Source organism: Narcine bancroftii, chromosome 14 (assembly GCF_036971445.1).
Source record: "Narcine bancroftii isolate sNarBan1 chromosome 14, sNarBan1.hap1, whole genome shotgun sequence".
Lineage (NCBI taxonomy): Eukaryota > Metazoa > Chordata > Chondrichthyes > Torpediniformes > Narcinidae > Narcine > Narcine bancroftii.
The window spans coordinates 15,746,428-15,767,292 of NC_091482.1; the positions used below are offsets into that span (position 1 = coordinate 15,746,428).

Below are 20,865 nucleotides of genomic sequence, written 5' to 3' on the forward strand. Positions count from 1 at the left end.
GGACCACAAAAAAAAGACACCACTCAACTAGTCATTTTAGAGCATTGGTCTAGTAACAAACTGCCGCGGTGGAATTGTAGCTTGAAAATTATTCTAAAATAGTCTATTATTTTGAACCGAGCTTTCGCTTTGCACGCGAAATCATTCGTTACCCAATGAAGCAAAGGTGTGTTGAAAGTAGTCTTCTATCTAAATACTCCACAGGTATAAATGCCACTTTTTAAATCCTGACATTAAAATGGACCAATATCGATTTTACCTCCCAAATCGTAATAAGATTTAAAGTTAGCACCGAGTTGTGTTTTTAAGCGTTTAAAGTTTTTCTGACAATTCAGGATTTGCTCCCCCCACCCTCCAATCGAGATTTTCAGTTACGGCTCCAATGAATTCCGTTCTCCAAATTTCAGCCTGAATGCATTTACATTAAGTAAATTAAGTGGAGAATATTCATGCTAACAGCGGCCGCTTCCACGAACCTAAAAGATGGGTGGACATATTGCTAGGACTTTGAAATCAGCTAATAAAATGAGTGAAATTTTGAAGTGCGATCATGTCCGAATTCATTTTTACTTCCGAACTCACTGTGAGATCGAACATGGGGAAACCCCTGCCAGTTGGTCTGATTGTCGCTGTGTCGCCTTTATCTTTTTACACATATCAGCAATTTACAGCCCAGGACAATCCCATGGAAATTAAAATATCAATCTTGCCAATAATGCAAATGTATTGAACATTTAAAGAGAAAGGGCATGGCGTTCTTTTAAAAATGTACATTCATCATATAACTCCTGTGAAATAGTATTAAAACTCCAGAGTACATCTCAGCTATATACGTTTTATTTTTATTTGGGTGGATTAAACCCTGTTTGCAGCATTTGCGCTTCGTGCTGCGGTTTTGTTACCCTGAGGCTGTGACTTCACGCCATCTGAATTAACCCTATCCCCTCCTGTGCGCTTATTGACGTCCCCTTGTTCAGGCCATCAACAATAACAGCGAGTCCGCTGTTTACAATTTACTGGAAGCCACACCACAGACATGGAAACTTTCTCAGCTACAAAGTTGACAAATGTTGCCTTAGTTACGTTGTAAATCGGTACAGTTTTAAAATAATATAATCAATGACGCGCTCGTTTGAGTACACCTTAAAATAAACTTTCATAAATAAAATAATTCAGATACGAAGCAATTACAGGTCTTATTGCAACAGTGCAGTGCTCTCGACATTTGGGTACCACTATAATTCATTCATTCGGTTTCAGTTGTATCAGGTAAGCATCTGTATTAATAATCATTGCAGTTATAAAGTAAGTACTTGTAACAATATTTTACTTTGTCCTGCGTTCCAAATGGACGAAATTGTTACTTTCAGACAAAACGAGGAAATGTATAATACATAATATGTAGCAATATGAAAAGTGATGCCTTTCTACTTTAAAAATCCAATGTGGAGACATTCCCTATTTAGGCAGGGTCTCCAAACTCTCCAATGGAAAATAAAACAAACTTAACATTATCTAGTTTTAATCGGAACACTGGAAACCTTTGAGCCTTCTATTTTATAACTCAATCAAATCCTATGGGACTACATCAATCTTCCCCTCTCAGGCTCTATTTTTATGCAAACGCGTGTGCTTATAGGAACATATGGAGTGATTATATTTTGTTGTATAGTCCCGTGGTTATCCTAAGTGGACCATTTATTGTAGACGCTGCTTTTAGGGGTTCCCTGTTTCTCAGTGGGATCTTGTGGTGTTTAGTTGATTCAGTGCGTGAGACTGATCTGACATTGACAAGTTGATGGTTGAGGGAAAAGATGCACTTTAGCTTTAAAATCGCACTGAGAGCTCCTTCCTATAATCGGTGATTGAATAAGTCAATAATAAGTCAATAAATGGCTAACTTCATATAGTATTTCAATTGTTCCTCCATATCTGACTGTAAAACGGAATCTGCCGCCTCTTTCTCATTAAATAAGTAATCAGTTTTTAAGCACATCCTGGGGAGTGTTTAACAGAAATGAATTGGGACTTACCCCCGTAGTAATTGAAAGGGCCGTTTCCCATCATGTCAGCCCCGTCGAGGCGGTCTCCCAGGGGTCTCATCCGTCTGGGGCTGCGGAAAAACGCGTGTCTGCGAGCCCCTAAAGCACTCAGCTGCTTCATCCGCCTCTCCTTGGACCTCCTGTTCTGGAACCAGACCTGGGGCACAAAGCAGCCACGAGAATCCTTTTATTTCCACAATCCTGAGTTAATATTAAACCATCGTAAACATTAACCTTCCAATCCCATCGTTTAGAATTAAGGGAAACTTGAACATTAAAAAAAAGACTTCGCTTTAACCTCGCTGCAACATTAATCTCAATCCAGCCTTGAAATGCAGGTCGGTAATGTTTGCATCTCCCTATATTATAAAATGAAGGAAAGCCAAAAGGCTTTCCCAGAATTAAATATTAAAACGTGTTGGCAATAGCCTTGCTAAACCTATCAGATTTCCTCTCCATTCCGGACCCTCAGCATTTCATTCAACGTTTGGAACAAGTTTTGATGTAGAACGAGGGCTAGGACCACCTTCCTCTTGCAAACTCCATTTGCAAACTCGGGAATAATGAGTAATCAAACCATCTCAGGAAGGAAGCAACTTAAAATGGCCAAAAAAGGTCCTTGTTTTTCACCAATCCACGTTTTTAAATTGAAAATAACGAACACATCGTTGTTTGGTCTTTAAATTTCACATTGTCAAAAACAAAACAGATTTAATCGCAAGATGACATTGAAAATGGAATGCATGGTTAGTGCAGAAACGATTTAACGTATAAAACAATTATACGGTACAATTTGCTTTGTAAGACAGGTGGTTAACTGTGAAGTGGAGCCTTCTTTCTCTATAAGATTATGTCTGGCCTGCTCTTTTTTTCAAACCAGGTCACCAAAGTAACGACATCCTTTGGGTAACCTATTTCACAACTCTATTCACTCCACATTTAGAACCAGATTGTGTCTATTTTACGCTCCCTGTTTAGTATTACCATCTCTTAATGCAGCAAAATCGCGTTTCTCTCAGCTGTCTCAGCCCGATCCTGCCCAACCGACCAAGAGCCGGGGGCATACCGAGTGCATGAAAAGTTTCACAGGATCTCTTCACACGCCACTAATTTCATTCTCCAACGTGTCCTACCATTTCACTTGGGCATTCTCGTCCCCTTTCTCTGAGCAGTTTATTCATCGATTAATTTCCATTGCTTGTGATATCTTGGTGCAGCATTTTCCCTGGTTTCTCGGCTGACAATGGATCGCATTGTCCTGACCTCATCATAACTCCTTACGTTTGCTTCGACCAAACTTGACCTCCTGGGTGCAGTCTGAAAAGCTCCCTCGTGGTTATTTTTTTTATTACCTCTTAAAGGGGATTATGTACCCAACTTTCCTTGTTTAGCCTCCTTTCTTGTCTTTCATATTATATATTTCTATATGTATGTTCGTTTTCTTCCTGCGGCATATCCTATTGTAGTAATCTGGCTTTTTTGTTTGACAAGAAACCACTCAGAGGACGAGTCCAGCCACAGTCAAAGGTCAAACCAGCCAAATCAACTGGTTAGCGGCGTTTAGTACAACCTTTCCTTATTGTCAAGTTTGGATGGCTTCCCCTAGTTTAACGTCCTCAATTTCAAAACATATTTAGCTCCATCTTCTGAAGCACATTTCCGTTTAATCGTCTGCATGTTTCATATTGAGCCCACATTATTGCACCCCTCCGACGCCAGCCCGGGACGACTCCGTGGTCGTGTTTAAAGTCGCGCTCCCAATTCGGACGTCTCTCTTACCTGTATCACCCTCATGTTGAGGCCGGTTTCCTGAGCGAGTTGCTCTCGGATGTGTCTCGTGGGTTTGGGGGTGGCTGCAAAAGCCGCTTTGAGTGTTTCCAGCTGTTTGGCTTTGATGGTTGTGCGGGGTCCCCGGCGCTTGGCTCCCAGGTTCTGTTCCTCGTTCTCGTTATTGGCCGTATCTTTATCTGAAATGTTGGCGCTTTCTGAGTCTTTCGTGTCATCTTGCAAATGATCTTGAGAATCCGGTGATAAACTTTGATCACTGCACGCTGTTACTGAGCAAAACACAACATGACGGGGGATGAAGAATGGGCTCACATCGAATGTAAATAACCGGTTTAACGACGATAATAAGCGAGTCTGCATTAATAATTGGAGCGCCACTTTACTGCCTTTTCGCACGTTAAAATTAAATATTTACTAACGCCCCAAGTTGAAATGATATAATGATAAATTACCTAATTAATCTTCCCTAAAACGCATCGTTCGCAAGTTATGGTTGCATTAAAATTAAAATGCAAATCCAAAGTAGCACTGGTGGGGGTGGGTTGCAGAATAAAATTACACAATGGGCATGCATCGTGTAAAGGGCTGCATTTCGAAAATATGTGTATTTTGCGACTCGCCATGTTGTTAAATTATCAGCAAATATCTTCAATTGTTCATTGAAAGTAACCCGGGGTGAGATGTTGAGATGGGTGATCAAACCCATGTGTAGTAAACACACCGATTGCAGTGAAGCATATCGCCGTGCCCGATACGCGTTGAAATCGAAATATTTCCATACAATCCAAATCACCAATTCATTTGAACAGTACTCAATTTATCCAAACACACGGGACGCGATGATCGCAAAGCTACAACTTACTGACCGTGATATTAAAATAAACAGTTGCAAGGCAACATTGTTTGTCCAGAATCCTATTAAGCACCCATACATATAAATACGATAGAATTTGGCCTTACGTGAGAGCGAACCGTTTTCTTTCGAATTATTGCTGTTTAAAAAATCGTCTTTGCAAACAAATTTGTTTTCGTCGATGATGTAGAGCTCTTCTCCGGTGGAAAGTTGTTTGTTGCATATCATACAAGTGAAACAGTTCAAATGAAAGACTTTGCTCCTTGCTCTCCTCACCAGATCGCTCGGGGAGATACCCTGACAGCAGCCGGCACACTTGGTACCAAAACGACTGTAAAGCATCACAGTAGGGGAGAAATGGTCAAAGGAATTCTTAATTTTGTCTAGTACATTTGTAGTTAACTATATGGTACCAACCGCGTTAATGTTCATATTGCCCTGGTCTTGCTCCAAATCGTGCACAAACGAAAGAAAAATCGTCTCTTTGCAGCCCGTCTAAATAGGGACCGACACATCGGCGAGTGAGAGATTGAGAGGACTATTACAGTTAGAGAAATCCGCTGAAAATGAGCGCAAACAATTTGTGAGAAATCTTTGTCAGCCAACTGGCCAAAAGTGACAGCATGTTATGTGGGGCGCTTCACAATGAACCAGATTCACACTGTCCTTCAACTCGGAGCTCACACTTCACAATGCGACTGATTTTCCTTCTTATTCGATAGAACTAACCAGGGCGAGATATTACGCTTCACTTCCATTTCCAAGCTTTAGAAAAGCTTATGCAAATTAAAGTTGGTTCTCTCGGCAAAAATAAATAGCTGTGGTCACCATAACGAATAAGTGCAGAACGCAAATTAATCAGTTTTTGGGGTCCCACAAAGACCATCACAATCGATTCCACATATTTAAAAAGAATTTGTCCGTTAAAATTCCAGGCATTTTTAGGTCTTCCTCCTGAAGAATTTCGGTGCAGGTTTTTAATTTTTATTTTAGTGTACTTCTTGGCCAAGGTGATCTTTGATGAAATGGTTTAACAAGTGAGCACAGCCCATTTAACTTTATGCAAGTTTATTGGCATATTTTAACAACGAGGAAAAACTGATTTTTTATTCCAGAAGACCTGCAGTGGGCTATATTTGTTTAAATGTTGCATGAAGCATGCGTGTGCAAACTAACATAATATTGTATTGAAAGCGACAGTTTTAAAGAATCTCATTTTCACGCTGGATGTAAAATTCATTGGATTAATAAACGTTACGTCATTTACAGGTGACGGCAGATTGAAATGATGATGGCGTATGATCCCGGAGGAGGAAGGAGATTTCAGGACTGCCTGATTATAAAGGTCTTCAAACTTGACATTAAACCATTCATTAATAATAACTGAGGAGGTGTTTGGTTCAATCAATGGTTCCAGTCTATCAGCAATAGGTAAAGAATATTTTGCTGTCACATTACCTGTCAGACTAATACTTTCAAGGGATTAATACTATAAAAACTTTCTTAGTTGGCTAAGAAAGTAAATAGATGACCATAGGCACCCCGCGTGGTTATAAATGAAAACGGAACTACAATCGTTTGTTAGAAATAATTGATTCAACAGAAAGATAAAAAGCAACACATCATGTAGACGATCATACATGATCTATGGTTGTATGATTTGGTCCATGAGATTGGAGATTACAGTCTTCTGAGATGATTTCTAACAAAGGTTTGCCCAATGTCCCTTTGTCTGTGGTTTCCTCTTTAAATAATTTGTTATTCAAAAACACTTATCAAGTCGTTATTAAAAAAAAACCATTTTTTCCCCAGCAATAGGATTTCCTCTCGGATCTTTGCCTTGGCAAAGGAAAAGTGCGAACTGCTCAATAGACATTGTCCGCATTTACAAGATCAGCGAAGTTACTGAGAGGGTTTTGAGCGGAGGTGCACCAATGTTCCCGCAATTCAGCCTGCTTCGAAACAGTAAAATCGCGAAGGATCGGATGTGAGGCTGAATCTTTCCGATCACAATTGCTTTCCTCGAGCAAACGAACGAGCATTATTAAGGAGTATGTGAGAGTTCTTTAACAGTGCTATTATTTAACATGTGCTATTCTTCTTCACTAAATAATATTCTAGCATGTTGCAAAACTGTTAAAATAATAGCATTTTAGTCTCGGCAACTTGAAGCTGACACGATGTGAACATAACATTCTGATGATGCCCTATAAAGCCGATACCATTACACTTACCGGAAGAAGTCGTTCTTGCAGTATAGCTTTCCTTCTCGTGAAAAACATTTCTCTGTTAAATTGCATTTGCATTCGCAGCACTGCACACACTTCACGTGCCAAGCTCGGTCCAGGACATTTAAGAGGAACCGATCAAGAATAGGCCTCTCGCACCCCGCACAGTGCACCATTGTCTTTGGATTGTTCCCAGATAATGAGATAGCTGACGGTTAGATATTTGGCTGGTAATAATGAGGTCCTCGATCGTCCAGCAGGCTGATCCTTGAGAATGGCTGTTATTAAAGGGCGATGCTTCCAACGGATTTAAGTGGCCAGCGTTCTTTCTTTTGAGGTAGCTGATATCAGTCAAATGAAATCGAAGCAGGTGTAATCCTAAAGAAACAATCGCCCTCTTAAATAAATTACGATAAAATAATTAAAAGCTACACTAATCAACTCTGGAGGATTGAAGTAAATGATTTACTCCAACATGATACCAGTGTTTAATTCTGCCTCCTAAGTATATCTTAAGTTTGCTTGTATGAGCAAAATACAAGATTAAAAGCTCCAGAAATAAAATATGGGTGACAGGCCTGTGGCAAGCATTGCTTTTGATGTCATGGTTCAACTTTCCTGATGTGGAAGAGAAATGGAGCTCCAGTCGTGTTTACTGTACAGCTATAGAAGCAATGCCAATCACCGCAAATGCTACTCTGCCCGCCGCACGCGATCACTCGACTGCATGTTTCCTGGAGCTCGCGCACACCTTATCCCTCTCGCCGCCGCGTCACCGGCGCCCCCGTCCAATCAGCCGCCCCGGCGCCATGGCAACCATTAATTTATGACCTTTTTTTCTCCGCGTTGCTTGAGAAAGACTCGCAACATCTCGCCTAGAGAATAGCGGAAGCCGCGGCCGCTTCTGAGCTTTAGGTACAGTTTAATTTTTTTTTCCGCCTTCCTTTTGCCACACCCTTCTGTTACTTTTAAAATATTATTATTTGGAAAGTTTGCTTTGCATCGCGGTCGACTGAAACAAAAACCACAAGGAAGTCTGTTTACATGTTCAGGTCCTCCTTCCACCCCAGGGACTGTGTGGGTGGGTGGGTGGGTGGGTGAGAGAGCGGACAACCGCTCGGGCAGCTTGCATCCTCTCTCTCTCTATTCCCCCCGCCCCCCACACAACGTTTTCTTGGCTCATGTTTCGGTCATTCTGCAATTGTAAATCGCAGCAGATTGAGATTGATGGTCCTGTTCAGAATGCAGCGGTAAAACACGACTGGTTGGCAGAAGTTACGGTGCCTTTGTCGGGCCAGTCAACGTGAAATGACCGGGGGTACTGGGGGGGGGGGGGGGGAAGGTTGGTTATCATCAGGTGAAGAGGATTTTTTTTTGGTGTTTGATGGCGGGGGTGAGTCAGTTTAAATATTTCAATATGCATGAGCGTTCACCACCACCCCCCCCCCCCGCCTTCAAATGCATTTTAACCTTTGAAGTCGTATCCGCTGAAAACGCGAGACGATATGAAAGACCTAACAAGTCATTTTCTCACCTTTGCACTTGTTGATGAATGCCCTGTTCTTTAATGGACGTCTCTCCCCGATTCATCTTCAATTTCCACACCAAAATAGTGGCGAGGCATATTTGCATATTCACGTTAGAATTGGACTTGTTTTGATGTTTGTGTGTATTGCGTCTCGCGTTAGCGCGGATGGAAAGGAGAAGGGCTCAGTCTCAAGTCATCCTCTCGAGCAGTTAAGTTGACAGTGGCCAAACTTGGGGGCAGCGTGAAAGTTAAACGTTTGCGTTTATTTTCGACGGATGCCTCACTTCACAAATCAAAATTGCCTTGAATGTATTGTCCCGTCTGCTTAAGGGGTGAAGGAGGAGGGGCAGAGAAGATCCGAACAATCCATCCAAACTGCACTTCCAGTTCTATTAGAGTAGGCGCTGACAGCCCTGGGCTGGAGATGGTCCAGAATGACGTCTGTCTGGAAACACAAATCCTGCTTGCAAACATTTAGTTGGCTCTGATATTAAACACTGTGAACTGCAGTGTCAGTACACATCAATTAGCGAATCATCTCGATTGCTAGACAACGTTTGTTCTTTTAACATCATGCTCGGGTAAGCACCTTCTGCACTATTTACTTAGCGTCCTATAACGACTATTTTCTCGGTCTTTCGCTTGTAACTGGAGTCCAATGGCTTAATCACGTTTTTTATAGGGAGAGAGAGGCTCCACGCGATAAACCCATTCTAATTCGCCACCTTTGGTCAAAATACATCCCCCAACAATAAAGCATTCGACCAAGCATGTTTACGATCTCTTTCCAAACGAATAGCAGCATTACAGGTTATCTCTTACTGTAACCGCCAAATATAATCAATTTAATCAGAACGTTGAGTGGGTTCTGAGAAACGAACAGTCCGTACACCCAAAGTAGGGGCTGGTTTGGGGGGGGGGGGGGACTTCTTTGCTCCCTGCAGATGGGAGGCTATCCGTGTCAATCTTTTCTTGCTTCCAGTCAAGTCGTAATTTTTAATGAGTGCCAACTTTCTTGTTTGTTGTGTGGACACCGTCTTTGTTCCTCAGTTGCTCCTTCGTTCCCACGTCGGCTGGCTTGCCACTCACAGCAGATTCCACTTCAACCGACTCTTCGCAGAGACTACCCTATCCTTGCAAAGAGAGAGAGAAAATCAATAAACTCTTTCTGCATATGGGATTCTTCTCATGCTAAAGAGAGAAGCGTGACTGGTATGGACTTGGCCCTCCAGACTACAGTGACAGCTGTAGTCTTCTATCTGGGGACTTCTTCCCTTTGACACTCTCCCAGATGACATGTGTTGGTCAGGAATGAATAGAGATAAGAGATGAACAACATCTTGGTGGCCATCATGCCGACTTCTACTCCAATATTTTATTCAGCTGCAAAGCATCTGTTTGTATGACTGCAAAATAAGATTCATTCAAATCAGAGTTTACAGTGGGTCTAATAACTGGACACGTCAAACTGTTGAAGGAATTGCTGCACTGTATTTAAGAATTCAACATGAAATCGACCCGATGTTGTATTTACCCCCGTGTTTTATAAAACTGATTGCATTTAGAGTTTCAATGTCTGTCTTGTGAAATCCCAGGGCCGTTCCACAGAAGGGAAATTGACTTGAAATTAACTGGTGGGACAGAGGAAAGGAAGCGTTCTTGTGTTTCGTGCAAGGGCTAAGAGCTCCAGAAAGAGTGAAAATGTCCCTTTTTGCATTTTGCCCTGTGTAATAATGGGGACATACTCACGTGGTTCGATGTAAAACTAACATTTATTTGTGCAGCAGTTTAAAGCAAAGTCTTTAAGGCACAGAAAAGAACTGCGTGTCTTGGTAATAGGGGCGCTCTGGTGTGTGTGTGTGTGTGTGTGGGTGGGGGGGGGGGGGGTGTTACATATCCACCCGCTTTTCGCTTTTCCACTCAATCAGTTTCGACTATCGCAAGCGACCTTATTTCACCCTTTTTTTCAAATTAGTGAAGTGAAATCAACTGTTTACCGCGGGACTCCGAGTAGAAACTACTTTCTGACTCAGCTTTGTAAACGAACTTTCCAATTTTAAGCATCCATTTTCAGTTAGCAAGCTTGATGGCATGAAAGGTGATTATTGGACTCGTGACACATAGCTGCTCGGACAACAATTAAAATCGAAAATATACATTCACCAAATAATCTGCTCTGATTCAGTCGAGAATATTTTCCTATACTGGCACATTACAATCGATGGAGAAACAGACAGCATCAGCTGGGATAGAGCGTTTGCACCTTGATACGATCATTCCTGACGCCCAAACTTCAAAAACACGCCGCATGAATTCTGTCTTAACCCTTTCCCTTTTTTTAAAAAAAAATCCACAGAGCGTGATTTTACAGTACTTCATCTAAGAAATGACCATGGCTGGGAGGAGAAGATTTATTAGCAAAGGGTCAAAGGCTGTCGGTATTAACAGGTCTAGAATCTCCTTAGCTTCATCAAAACAGCCAGAGTCACAGCCAATGGCTGTCAGCACAGAATAGAAGATATCGATTGAAAGTGAGCACCCAGTCAGAGTTAACGGGTTCGAACACAATTCACAAACTCAGCCCTTTCCCCTACACAGCACAGGATCTAGCAGTTTCACATCTTTGTCCACACAAAATACATCTCATCTCTCTTCATTTACTTCGTTCTCTAGCGTACTTTGTTTGTATTCACTTTTTATGTGAATAGTATGTCTACCATTACATCGTGCTTAGTGTAAAAACCAGCATGATATTTGTAGATGATTGGACAACTTGGGTGAATTGGAACGTTATTCATATATTTTATGATTATTACAAATATATCAAAATCTTGGAAGTAACACGCTTTTCTTATAACTTTAGACATATAGTGAACATCTCTTCACAGACCTGGATCTATTCTAAAAGTTGTGAAGAATGGTACATCATTCAATAGAGAAGCTGCGAAGAGGACCACATGCGGTAAGATATACGTTCCAAATTTGGATCTTTAATGTATTCACTCACCAGTGCAAACACACACGCGATGGAGACTTATTCTACTCGCAATTTGATGTTCTCTGACTATAATGGCAACTACCATTAAAGGGATGGTATAATGAAAGATTTCTAGCTGTACTTGTGTTTTAAAAATACCATCATTCAATAAAAGTAAAATATCCTTTGGTCTATTATCAAAAGCCACAACCTGCGCTTTGTAAAGGATGAAATTCTTCTTCCTGTGAAAAGTTATCTTTTACCCGGTTTCCAAGAACTTTTTTAATCCCTCTGTTGTCTCACCCCTTACCCACGAACACACACACACACACACACACACACACCGCTTTATTTGGCCACTGCAATAATATTTTAAACAAACCACCAAAGAGCCTATCCTTGTTGACGCTTTTTGGGCATCAATAAGTATACTAATTAATAAGTTTACTAATAAAAGTATTGCATGGCGCTGCAATTAATGATCGGGGATCCTAATTACAGAAATGAAGACTTTCATTGTATAATCTGAGGTAAATACCAGCGATGATAGTTCAAACTCTACCCAGAGCGCTGAAATTAAATCGAGGGAGCAGTTGTCAAGTTCAGGGTTACAGAGAGATCGTTATTGTTCATGTTTTTAACCATCGACTCCTTCCCCCCCCCCCCCCTCCATAGTACATGTACTATGTCCGTAGTAATCAGACTGCCTGCTTCGCTCGTCGAGATCCGTTGACTCCCCACCGTCCTGTTGACCTCTCTGTTAGACGATGTGGGTGACACTTGTGATAAACTGAGAACTGTACAACGAGGCTGTGATCGGCCAAGTGCAACTGGATTACAAACAACTGTGAAAGATTTCCCGTGACTTGAGTGGGACATCAACAGCTTCGCATCAAATGGACCACGAGTTGATCCAATCTGTGTTGCTGTAAACTTCGACTTGGGAGGCAGACAATATCTAAAGGTTGCAGCATGCTCTCGGAGCATATCGAGACCATATAGTTCCAATAACACAGTTACATCCATCCTATCACAGCAACCATATCTCTCCTCACGTGGAAATTTTAAATTTATTTTAATCGTAGGTTAAGTACCTGAGAAATGGGTTTGAAATACATTAGAACATGTTATTGATATCAACTGCCAACCATTATACTTCGATCAGCGCATCTGAGCAAACAAGTTCAAGCAAAGCTCATGTCATCAAAACCAGTGAGATTCAACAAATCACTAGCTCGGTATTTCGTTTTGGCCTTTGGCTTCATTTTTGCTTGTTTAACTTTGTTTTCTTTCTGTCTCGATTTTATAAAGTGAGAACACGTTTAAATAAGCTATAGAAGAGAGGTGTGCGCCATTAGCATGAGAGTATCAAAGTCTTGGACTTTGACATAGACATGGGGATACTTTCCGAAAGAATGACATAATAGATGGATCACGATCACGTAGTTTAATCTTTGGATTTAATTAACTGGACATGTGCATAAAAACAATCTATATGTGAAAATATGACAGTGGGAAGGAAATGACTGAACTTGAGTGGTAAGTCAACACCTTTGCATCATCTGGGCCACTAGTAGTCTGAGGAGATTGTAACTAAACAAGATGTAAACTTGCGGCTTCTGAAGCAAATGTAAGCCATGTACGTATGAGAATTGATGTAATCACTTCGCTTTTTGACTTGGCAACATTTTCATATGCATTTTAATTGTCTTAGAAGGAGCACCATTCATTAAATGGCTCTCCCAATAACATAATAATACATTTTCTAAGAACTTATCATGAGAAATCCTGCGTGCAGCTTCTGATAACTCCTTCCTCTGCCACTTTAGCCATTCTGATCTTATATAAAACAGTAGATTATAACGCATGTCCAATTTCGATTATAGTTTGCGGGCTAACGCTCTTTAAATTGTAGATTTAAGTAGTCCTTACGTGAATATTAAGAAAATGAACGAGTTCATTCAGTCAACTCTGCCCAAAAGGCCATATATTTGGAGGTAGTCCATGGGAGATTCCCAAGGCTAATTCCTGAGACGAGAGGATTGTTGTGTGAAAAGAGACGAGACCATTTGGGTCTGCATTCCTTGGAACTGAGAAGAATGAGGAATAACCTTATTCAAACCTGAAAAAGAGCGGTGGGGGTGGGGGGAGCTTGACAGAGGACATAATGAGATGTTTCCACTAGTGGGAGAGTTCAGGGGACAAAGCGACAAAAAAAAAAATCTGAGGTGCAAAGGAATGTCTTCCCTCCGAGGTATTGTGAGTTTCGGGAATTCTCTGCATCCCCAGAGTGGCGGAGACTAGATGTATTTAAAAGGGAGATAGATGCATGTTTGGAAATCGAGAATTTGAGTGATATGGGAAACTGGCGCGAAGTCTTGGGATCAGCCAGCAGGGATTGAATTGAATGGCGGGAATGGGAGTCGAAGATCAGAAATCACCTTTTTGCTTGGGTTGGGCACTCAGTCTTAAATGGTAACGAGACAAAATCAACTGTGAAATATAACACTAGAGACAAACCATTCTATCCGTTGATTTTCCTACTTGAAAACAATCTTTAGTTAAGTCTTCCTCGTGATTTTAATACATATATGGCTGGATTTTGCGTTTGTACTTTATGGTAGGAGCAAAAGATTTAGGAAAATCGATTTGATCTTGAGGAACTACTATATCAAAACAGCATCTGAAGAAATCCCTACTTGTAACGTGCATATTCCCTTTTAGTTGCTACTTGTACTTTATAGCGAGTTTAGCAATGAGCGTTCTCCCATCAATCGTGCCCACATGGGAAGTACAGTTTCAGCCGTGTTTGGACTTGGACCTGTGAGTCGGCGAACTTTCCCCGCTCTCTAGCGAAATCCTTGCAACTCGCCTTTTTTTTTCCTGAAGGCACAAACCGTGAAACTCAAAACATCTGCCAGTCGCGCCGAGATATTGACCAAAAAAACCCACCACGTTTCCACCGATTTAAAAAAAACTCACTGGCAGCCTGGATTAGAAACTCGATGAAGGCTATAGATCTTCCTGTAGTCTTGTCACTCGGACAGCTGCTTTTTTCGCCCCACGACCAATAATCCAGAAGCTCAACGACGCTATTTTACTTTTTTAGATTATTTCCCGACATCAGGCTCCAAAACTTAAGTGAACAAACTTTTAAATCAGTTGAAACATCGATCAACTTCATTTCACCCTAAGGAATCTCGAGGTGCTTCTGCAACGTTTAGCAAATGCTCCAATTAATCATCTCCGCCAACAGATATAATTGAATTGCCTAAAATGTTTTATGAAAGGATACGGGGAAAGAGGCAAATTGTCCACCCAGCGCTGAGTTTCCCAGGGTAGTTCCGTCTGAGCGAAGAAGGGGGGGGGGGGGGGGAGAGAGAAACGAACACATGCTACAAACCGATGCGAGAAGCTGATAAATTGCAATCGGCCTCGGCGCGACACAGCAGGCTTGGGAATACCGCCGGTCTCCTCAGAAATAGAAATGGCTTATCAATGGCCTTACGCGTGGGGGAGAAAATGGATGGGAAAGAGCGAGTGTGTGGAAGGGGAGAATGGAACCCCTCTGATCCCAGAATGTGATCCCAATCCCAGCGCATCCATCTTCATTGTTTCTGAGAAAGTGTATGTGGTCCAAAAAAAAGCACCATCGAAGCCACGTTTATATTTTATTTCCTAGATCTGGAGAGAGATGTAGCTTTCTCTCTCTCTCTCTCTCGCTGGGAACTGGTGCTGAGGAAGAGATATTTTATTTATATTTTACGGTTTTATGTTAGCGACGTGTCAAGGAGACAAAATAAATTGCTAATCCATAAGCAAAAGCCGACAGCTTTGGCTTGCTGCGTGTCAGAACGGTGTGGAAGAAGTGGTGATATGGGATTTAGAACGGATGGGAGGCTCTGAGGGATTTAAGCTGGAAATTACTCTCTCGTCCTGTATAAAATCAGTGACTGATGATGGGCTTTCTGACTGAATTTGAAAGCGCTAGTCCTCGGGCAAGAGACTGTCTCTCGGTGACGGACAAAAAAAAAAACCCCAAACGCACCGGGAAAAGAATAGGTGGGGAATCAAAACGAAGATATTTCCAAAATCTCGCGTTCGTCTGGCCGGTGGTTTGATGGTCATGTCCATTCCCAAAGCACGTTCAATTCCTGCTCACTACAAATCAAGAGAAAACGTTGAACCGTATCCCTAAGTTCAAGACTTGAGTAAAAGCGGGGTTTTTTTGTTCCATCACCTGCATTACAGAGGTGGTATGCGTGTCAATTCTCAGCAGAGAGTCATTAACTATCGCAAAAGAAAAATCGCATCGGATAATTGCGATATGAACCAAAATAGTTTGGAGAATATTGACCACCACAATACATTAATCCCAGCAGACCAATGAATTAAAAATGGCCTCCGCTTCGACTGGGACCTTAAATCCATGTGTGCCCGCCTGATAACGATGGCCAAACCAACTCTAGTGGCTTCCTTTGATCGATGAATTCTGCAATGCATTCATAAGGGATTCTACTTGCAACGTCCACGCGCAAATACCGGAGTTGGGAAGGTTCCTTTGCAGGGAAACTGCCAAATATTATGGTCATGATGTCATTCGTGTCTTGCATATTACAGGAATATAAAGGGCTGTAAAGGCCTTCTTTCTCATATTTCACATGTGTAAGGAAGGGTAATTTGAATTTACTACACACCTGAATGACTGCATACAAACAGACCGAGCATTTGCTGTTTGCCCTAAAAGACAGAATTAAGCCTCTTGGAATTTAATCTCCAGCCTCTAAAATAACCCATCTATCTTGCAATGTTTTTATACCGATATATAAAAATGATACGATTTCTGACCTTACAATAAATGATAATTCTCATAAGGAAGACTTAAAGGACTTTTTAGTCTCTTGTCCAACATCCCATATTTCTGAAGGCAACCCAGAGTGAAGCACAATGAATCATCTAATCAATCTTAAAAAATTTTTTGGAGAGACGTCTATTGAAACAAAGTGTTGAAGTTTGGGTGTGATGAATTTGGGAGTGCTCATTTGAAGCCTTGGAGATTTTATTTTGCCCTGTTAATTGCAGAAGTGATTCCAACGACCCCGTCAGTGCTGTTGAAAGGGTCACTTTTACTCCTCGCTCAGCTGTTTGTTGTGACTCGTTTTGCAGACACCTTTTCGCTGCCGGTTGTGAGCAAAGGCTCTCCAATGGTTATCGTTCTCACCTTGATCACAAGTGTTTGGGCCACATACTGGACGGCGAGGTTGGTGAAGATGGGGGAGGTCACTGAAGAACTTGACACTCCCCTAAATCTGACCAAGTGGTCACTCGGCCAGACCTGGCGGAGTGTCAAGTTGAGCAAGGGTGCAGAGGTGGAACGGTGACATTCGAAACTTCGGGATGCGGGGTCGGTCGTCAGTTTAGCCTCCCCCCCCCCACCCCGGTGGCCTTTGCCTCGAACCCGGCCTTGGTCACAAAAGTCTTTGATGTGCTGAGCAATTTATGAGAAGCAGTGTTGACATAGAGAGATTCCGAGTTTTCCCTTTAGGAGGAAAACGGTCTTAATTTATTCACCTCGCCGTTCCTTGTTTTAAAAGACACATCATTCATAAACCGTCAGAAGGAAATCAAAGGTTGCTTAGGAGGAGGGAAGGATTAACCGAGGGCAATGTTAATACATTTAAGGCAAGTATACAGAACGGAGAGAGAAGAGGAATAATAAAATATATAAGTAGTACTAAAATTAAATTGATATTGAACAGATGACCCCAGCGGTTAAATCAGTATTCTTAAATGCTTAAGAGGTTTAAAATCAAAATAATAATTGTAAGGAGGTGACTCCGCAGTATTTATAACACAGTGTTTGTGCAGTTGATAAAATGTGGATTTTGTAAATGCATTAACTAGCCCTGCTTGAGTTTGGATATTATTCCCAATGATTTAGATCTTTTAAAGCTCTTGGTAGGGGGGGGGGGGGTCCTCTGCATTACCAGAGGCAAGCCCTGCAGGGTACTTCACGTTGAAGCAACACCTCATTCCAAGGGATAAAGGATGGTGCAAGGCAGTTCGTACACCGCCGTGGAAATATATTGATAAAGGGCCTTAACGGCACCATGGCATTTCCAATTTCATTACAGTATCATTAAAGTCTCTGTGAATTGCAACCGAGAGTTCATTGTTATTTCTAAAGTGATAATTGGGGATCAAAAAAAAACGTGCAAGTCCCCACTCCTGCTTGTATTTGTGTTCAGCATCCTATCCCCCTTCTCGGCTTCACAGAGCACAAATAATTCCCGGTGACAATGCTCAGAACTAGTCACGTTCAAACCAAATCACTCCATGCACACGGAATGCCAGGCACTGCGTGTTCTCATGGCTGCTCGCAGAAACAGCACAGAAACAAGGATTAATCCCCACTGCTTGCTTTGGTGGTGGTGGAGGGGGGGGGGGGGGGGGGGGTCAGTCAGTGCTTTCAAGGGTCGAGACGACGCAAACGCTAGGATTCGCTGACTGCTTTGGTTGTGTACCGCGGGGGGATGCCGTTAACCGTGCATTGAAATCGTATCTCAGATGATCTTTGCGAAACTAAAATCAACCAATAGCCGCAAGGGTAAACAGCACCACGGGGGGACTTTTGCAAGCCACTAGCCAAAGGGAGACTCGGTCCCCTGATGACCCAATCCATCATGAATGGCAGTGCCAGGCTGGGAACTCCCACTTTAACCTTTCCAAGTTCTCGGTAGGAACCTTGCACCTTCTCTTTAATACGGTGATTCTCATTTCCGACACACAGCAGCTTGAGGTTGTCCAAATCTTTTCCCCAATGAAGAATTAAATCTTGTCATTTACCCCTCCCTCGACACCGTGAACTCCTCTTTCGAGGTACATCTTCCCTTTTTATTTTACCCCCTCACTCCCCACCACCGCACTCTCAAAAGAAAACAACTATTTCTTCTGCCAGTTAAATTATGCAGCGAACGCATTCGTGCATTTATATGGGACACACGCTCACACAACCCAGAACCAGTATCACTCGCTCCCACAAACTTCCCGCTTCACTCACTAGGGGCATAACTCGTGCTGTTGGAAGGCGGGATTCAGGGCTCTGCTATTCATTATATCTTGCCTCTCTTACTCCCTGCCTTCGCAGGCCTGAACACTCACTGCTGGAGACAGTCTCGCCAATGCATTTCCAACAATGAAGCTTATTTCAAGACCAGAGTTACAACAGAAAATGCTGCGAACACGCCACGTGTCGGGCAGCATCTGAGGAAAGGGAGACCGTTCAAACTCTCGTCAGAAATCAATGTGCCAGTGTCTGGCAGCATTATTGATTGTTTCTTGAAAAGAAATGAGGTCGGGAGTCCGGTAATAAATCCAGTCAGAGGGGGTGGGAGAGAAAAGTTTTTAAAAAAGAGTATAAGGAAATGGGTGTAGTAACTGGGACAATAGAGTGAAAGGGCTTCTTGATCGTTAATCCCCTTCTAGAAGAGTATGAGAATCCATGGCATCTCTTTTGTACAATCAGGTCGACACAAGAATTAAAAACGGTGAAACCTCATTCAAAAATAATGATCCATTTGCCTTATGAAACCTCTATTGTGCATTAATTGATTTATTTTCCAATAGCATTTGGGAAGAGAGCTGATAGCAGGTGTCTAAGAGTTGATGTGTGAGAATTTCTATTTAAAAAAAAAATTAGTTACACAAATATGGTTCAATATCTGAATGGAAGGGGAAAAAAATTCAATGAGTAGCAGAAAGGGGCAGACCGCAAAAGATGGGAGAAGTGCGGATCAGGAAAATAATCATGTTCTGGAATCAGTGAGATGAATAAAAGTGAAAGTTCAGGAAAAGGTCATTTTTTCTTTCTTTCTTTGGCTTGGCTTTGCGGATGGAGGGTATGCAGGCTCGTTGGTGACTGACAAGTCCGATGCGGGACAGGCAGCGGTTGCGAGGGAAAATTGGTGGGTTGGGGTTGGGTGTTGGGTTTTTCCTCCTTTGTCTTTTGTCAGTGAGGTGGGTTCTGCGGTCTTCTTCAAAGGAGGTTGCTGCCCGCCGAACTGTGAGGCGCCAAGATGCACGGTTGGAGGCGAGATCAGCCCACTGGCGGTGGTCAATGGGGCAGGCACCAAGAGATTTCTTTAAGCAGTCCTTGTACCACTTCTTTGGTGCACCTCTGTCTCGGTGGCCAGCTCTGCGGAAACTGCCAAAATGTTTGGCCTGGAAGTCAGCCTGAAGAAAACTGAGGTCCTCCATCAGCCAGCTCCCCACCATGTCCACCAGCCCCCCCACATCTCCATCGGGCATACTGAACTCAAAACGGTCAACCAGTTTACCTACCTCGGCTGCACCATTTCATCTGATGCAAGTATCGACAAAGAGATAGACAACAGGAAAAGGTAATAAAATCTAACAAAATAGACGGAATGCAGTGGGTGGGGAAATGATATAAACAGACACTTAAAGAATGCATCAGTTATTAAGAGCAAAAATTGGGTAAAGGAGCAGTCAAATATATGTGGCATGATTTGAAAAGCAGGTGTGCCACAGACTGAGAGAAAACACAAAGAGGATAGGCAGGAAAAGGATGTTTTTGCAACTGGAAAAGAGAGAAAATACAATAAAAATACAAAAACGGCAAACATAATTCGGGGAAAAACAGGTATCAGAGAGAAAATATGCATTACCAAATATGCTTCTTTTGCTGATGGGGTGAGTAAGTGGAGATGGTTGGTGCCGGATGAGGGACAGAAATATAAGTTGGTTCTCAGAATGGTGAATGGAAACCAACAGTTGCAGAATTTGCCTTGAAATGGAGAACTGGGGAAGGGAAACCCTTTCTTAATCATTTGAGGAAGCAGGGTTGGATCTGCCATTTGAGAAATAAGCAGTATTGTTCACAGTATTACAAATAATTTCATTTACCACAGGCAAATGTTGTGGAAAATACAGAGATACTTTCTAGAGGATCACAATCTCCAATAAATTGCTTTGAAATTGTTAATAAGCTAATAGAAACTAAAACTATCATGTTCCCACGTCATTGTGAATCAAAGGGATTTTGGAATCCATATTACATTCAAACAAAAGAAAAGTTTTAGCTTACACCTTCTTTATGTTACTCAATGACAAATATTGTTTGTTACTGATCCTTGCCATGGTTTGATATGTAAAAAGGCACTATCTAAGTTCAAGTTATTACTCGTTTTTTTTAAATGCATATAAAAAATTAGAATTCCACAGTTCAATAAAACACTGCATTCTTGTCTGTTCAAATTTAACTTTAAATTTAAACAATTTAAAATTGCATTTATATTTTGTGAAAAAATACAGTCAAGATATAATGATAAAAGTTGCATACCATAGGTTTATTGAAACCTTTTGGCTTTTCAGTGCTTACAGTAACCAAACTCTTTATTGGAACTCACGTTAACCCAGAGGATCTGGGA

The 20,865-nt window shown here is 41.9% G+C and overlaps 1 protein-coding gene and 1 long non-coding RNA gene across 7 annotated transcripts in view; one reads left to right on the plus strand and one right to left on the minus strand.

Moving 5' to 3' along the window:
- LOC138749881 (LIM/homeobox protein Lhx1-like) overlaps nucleotides 1-20,865 on the minus strand; it is a 440,383-nt gene that overhangs the window by 2,186 nt on the left and 417,332 nt on the right. For all 6 annotated transcript variants that reach the window (XM_069911872.1, XM_069911869.1, XM_069911866.1 and 3 more), the window contains 5 exons: nucleotides 8,446-9,567; nucleotides 6,918-7,289; nucleotides 4,791-5,014; nucleotides 3,822-4,099; nucleotides 2,034-2,199 (listed from right to left, as the gene is read on the minus strand). In XM_069911872.1, coding sequence (XP_069767973.1) covers nucleotides 2,034-2,199; nucleotides 3,822-4,099; nucleotides 4,791-5,014; nucleotides 6,918-7,087 — 838 coding nt within the window. In that variant the 5' untranslated portion in view covers nucleotides 7,088-7,289; nucleotides 8,446-9,567. The remainder of the gene's footprint in view (nucleotides 1-2,033; nucleotides 2,200-3,821; nucleotides 4,100-4,790; nucleotides 5,015-6,917; nucleotides 7,290-8,445; nucleotides 9,568-20,865) is intronic.
- LOC138749882 (uncharacterized) lies at nucleotides 7,741-18,985 on the plus strand. The gene is made up of 3 exons (XR_011348909.1): nucleotides 7,741-7,826; nucleotides 11,303-11,401; nucleotides 18,564-18,985. It is a non-coding gene; the product is annotated as an uncharacterized lncRNA (long non-coding RNA).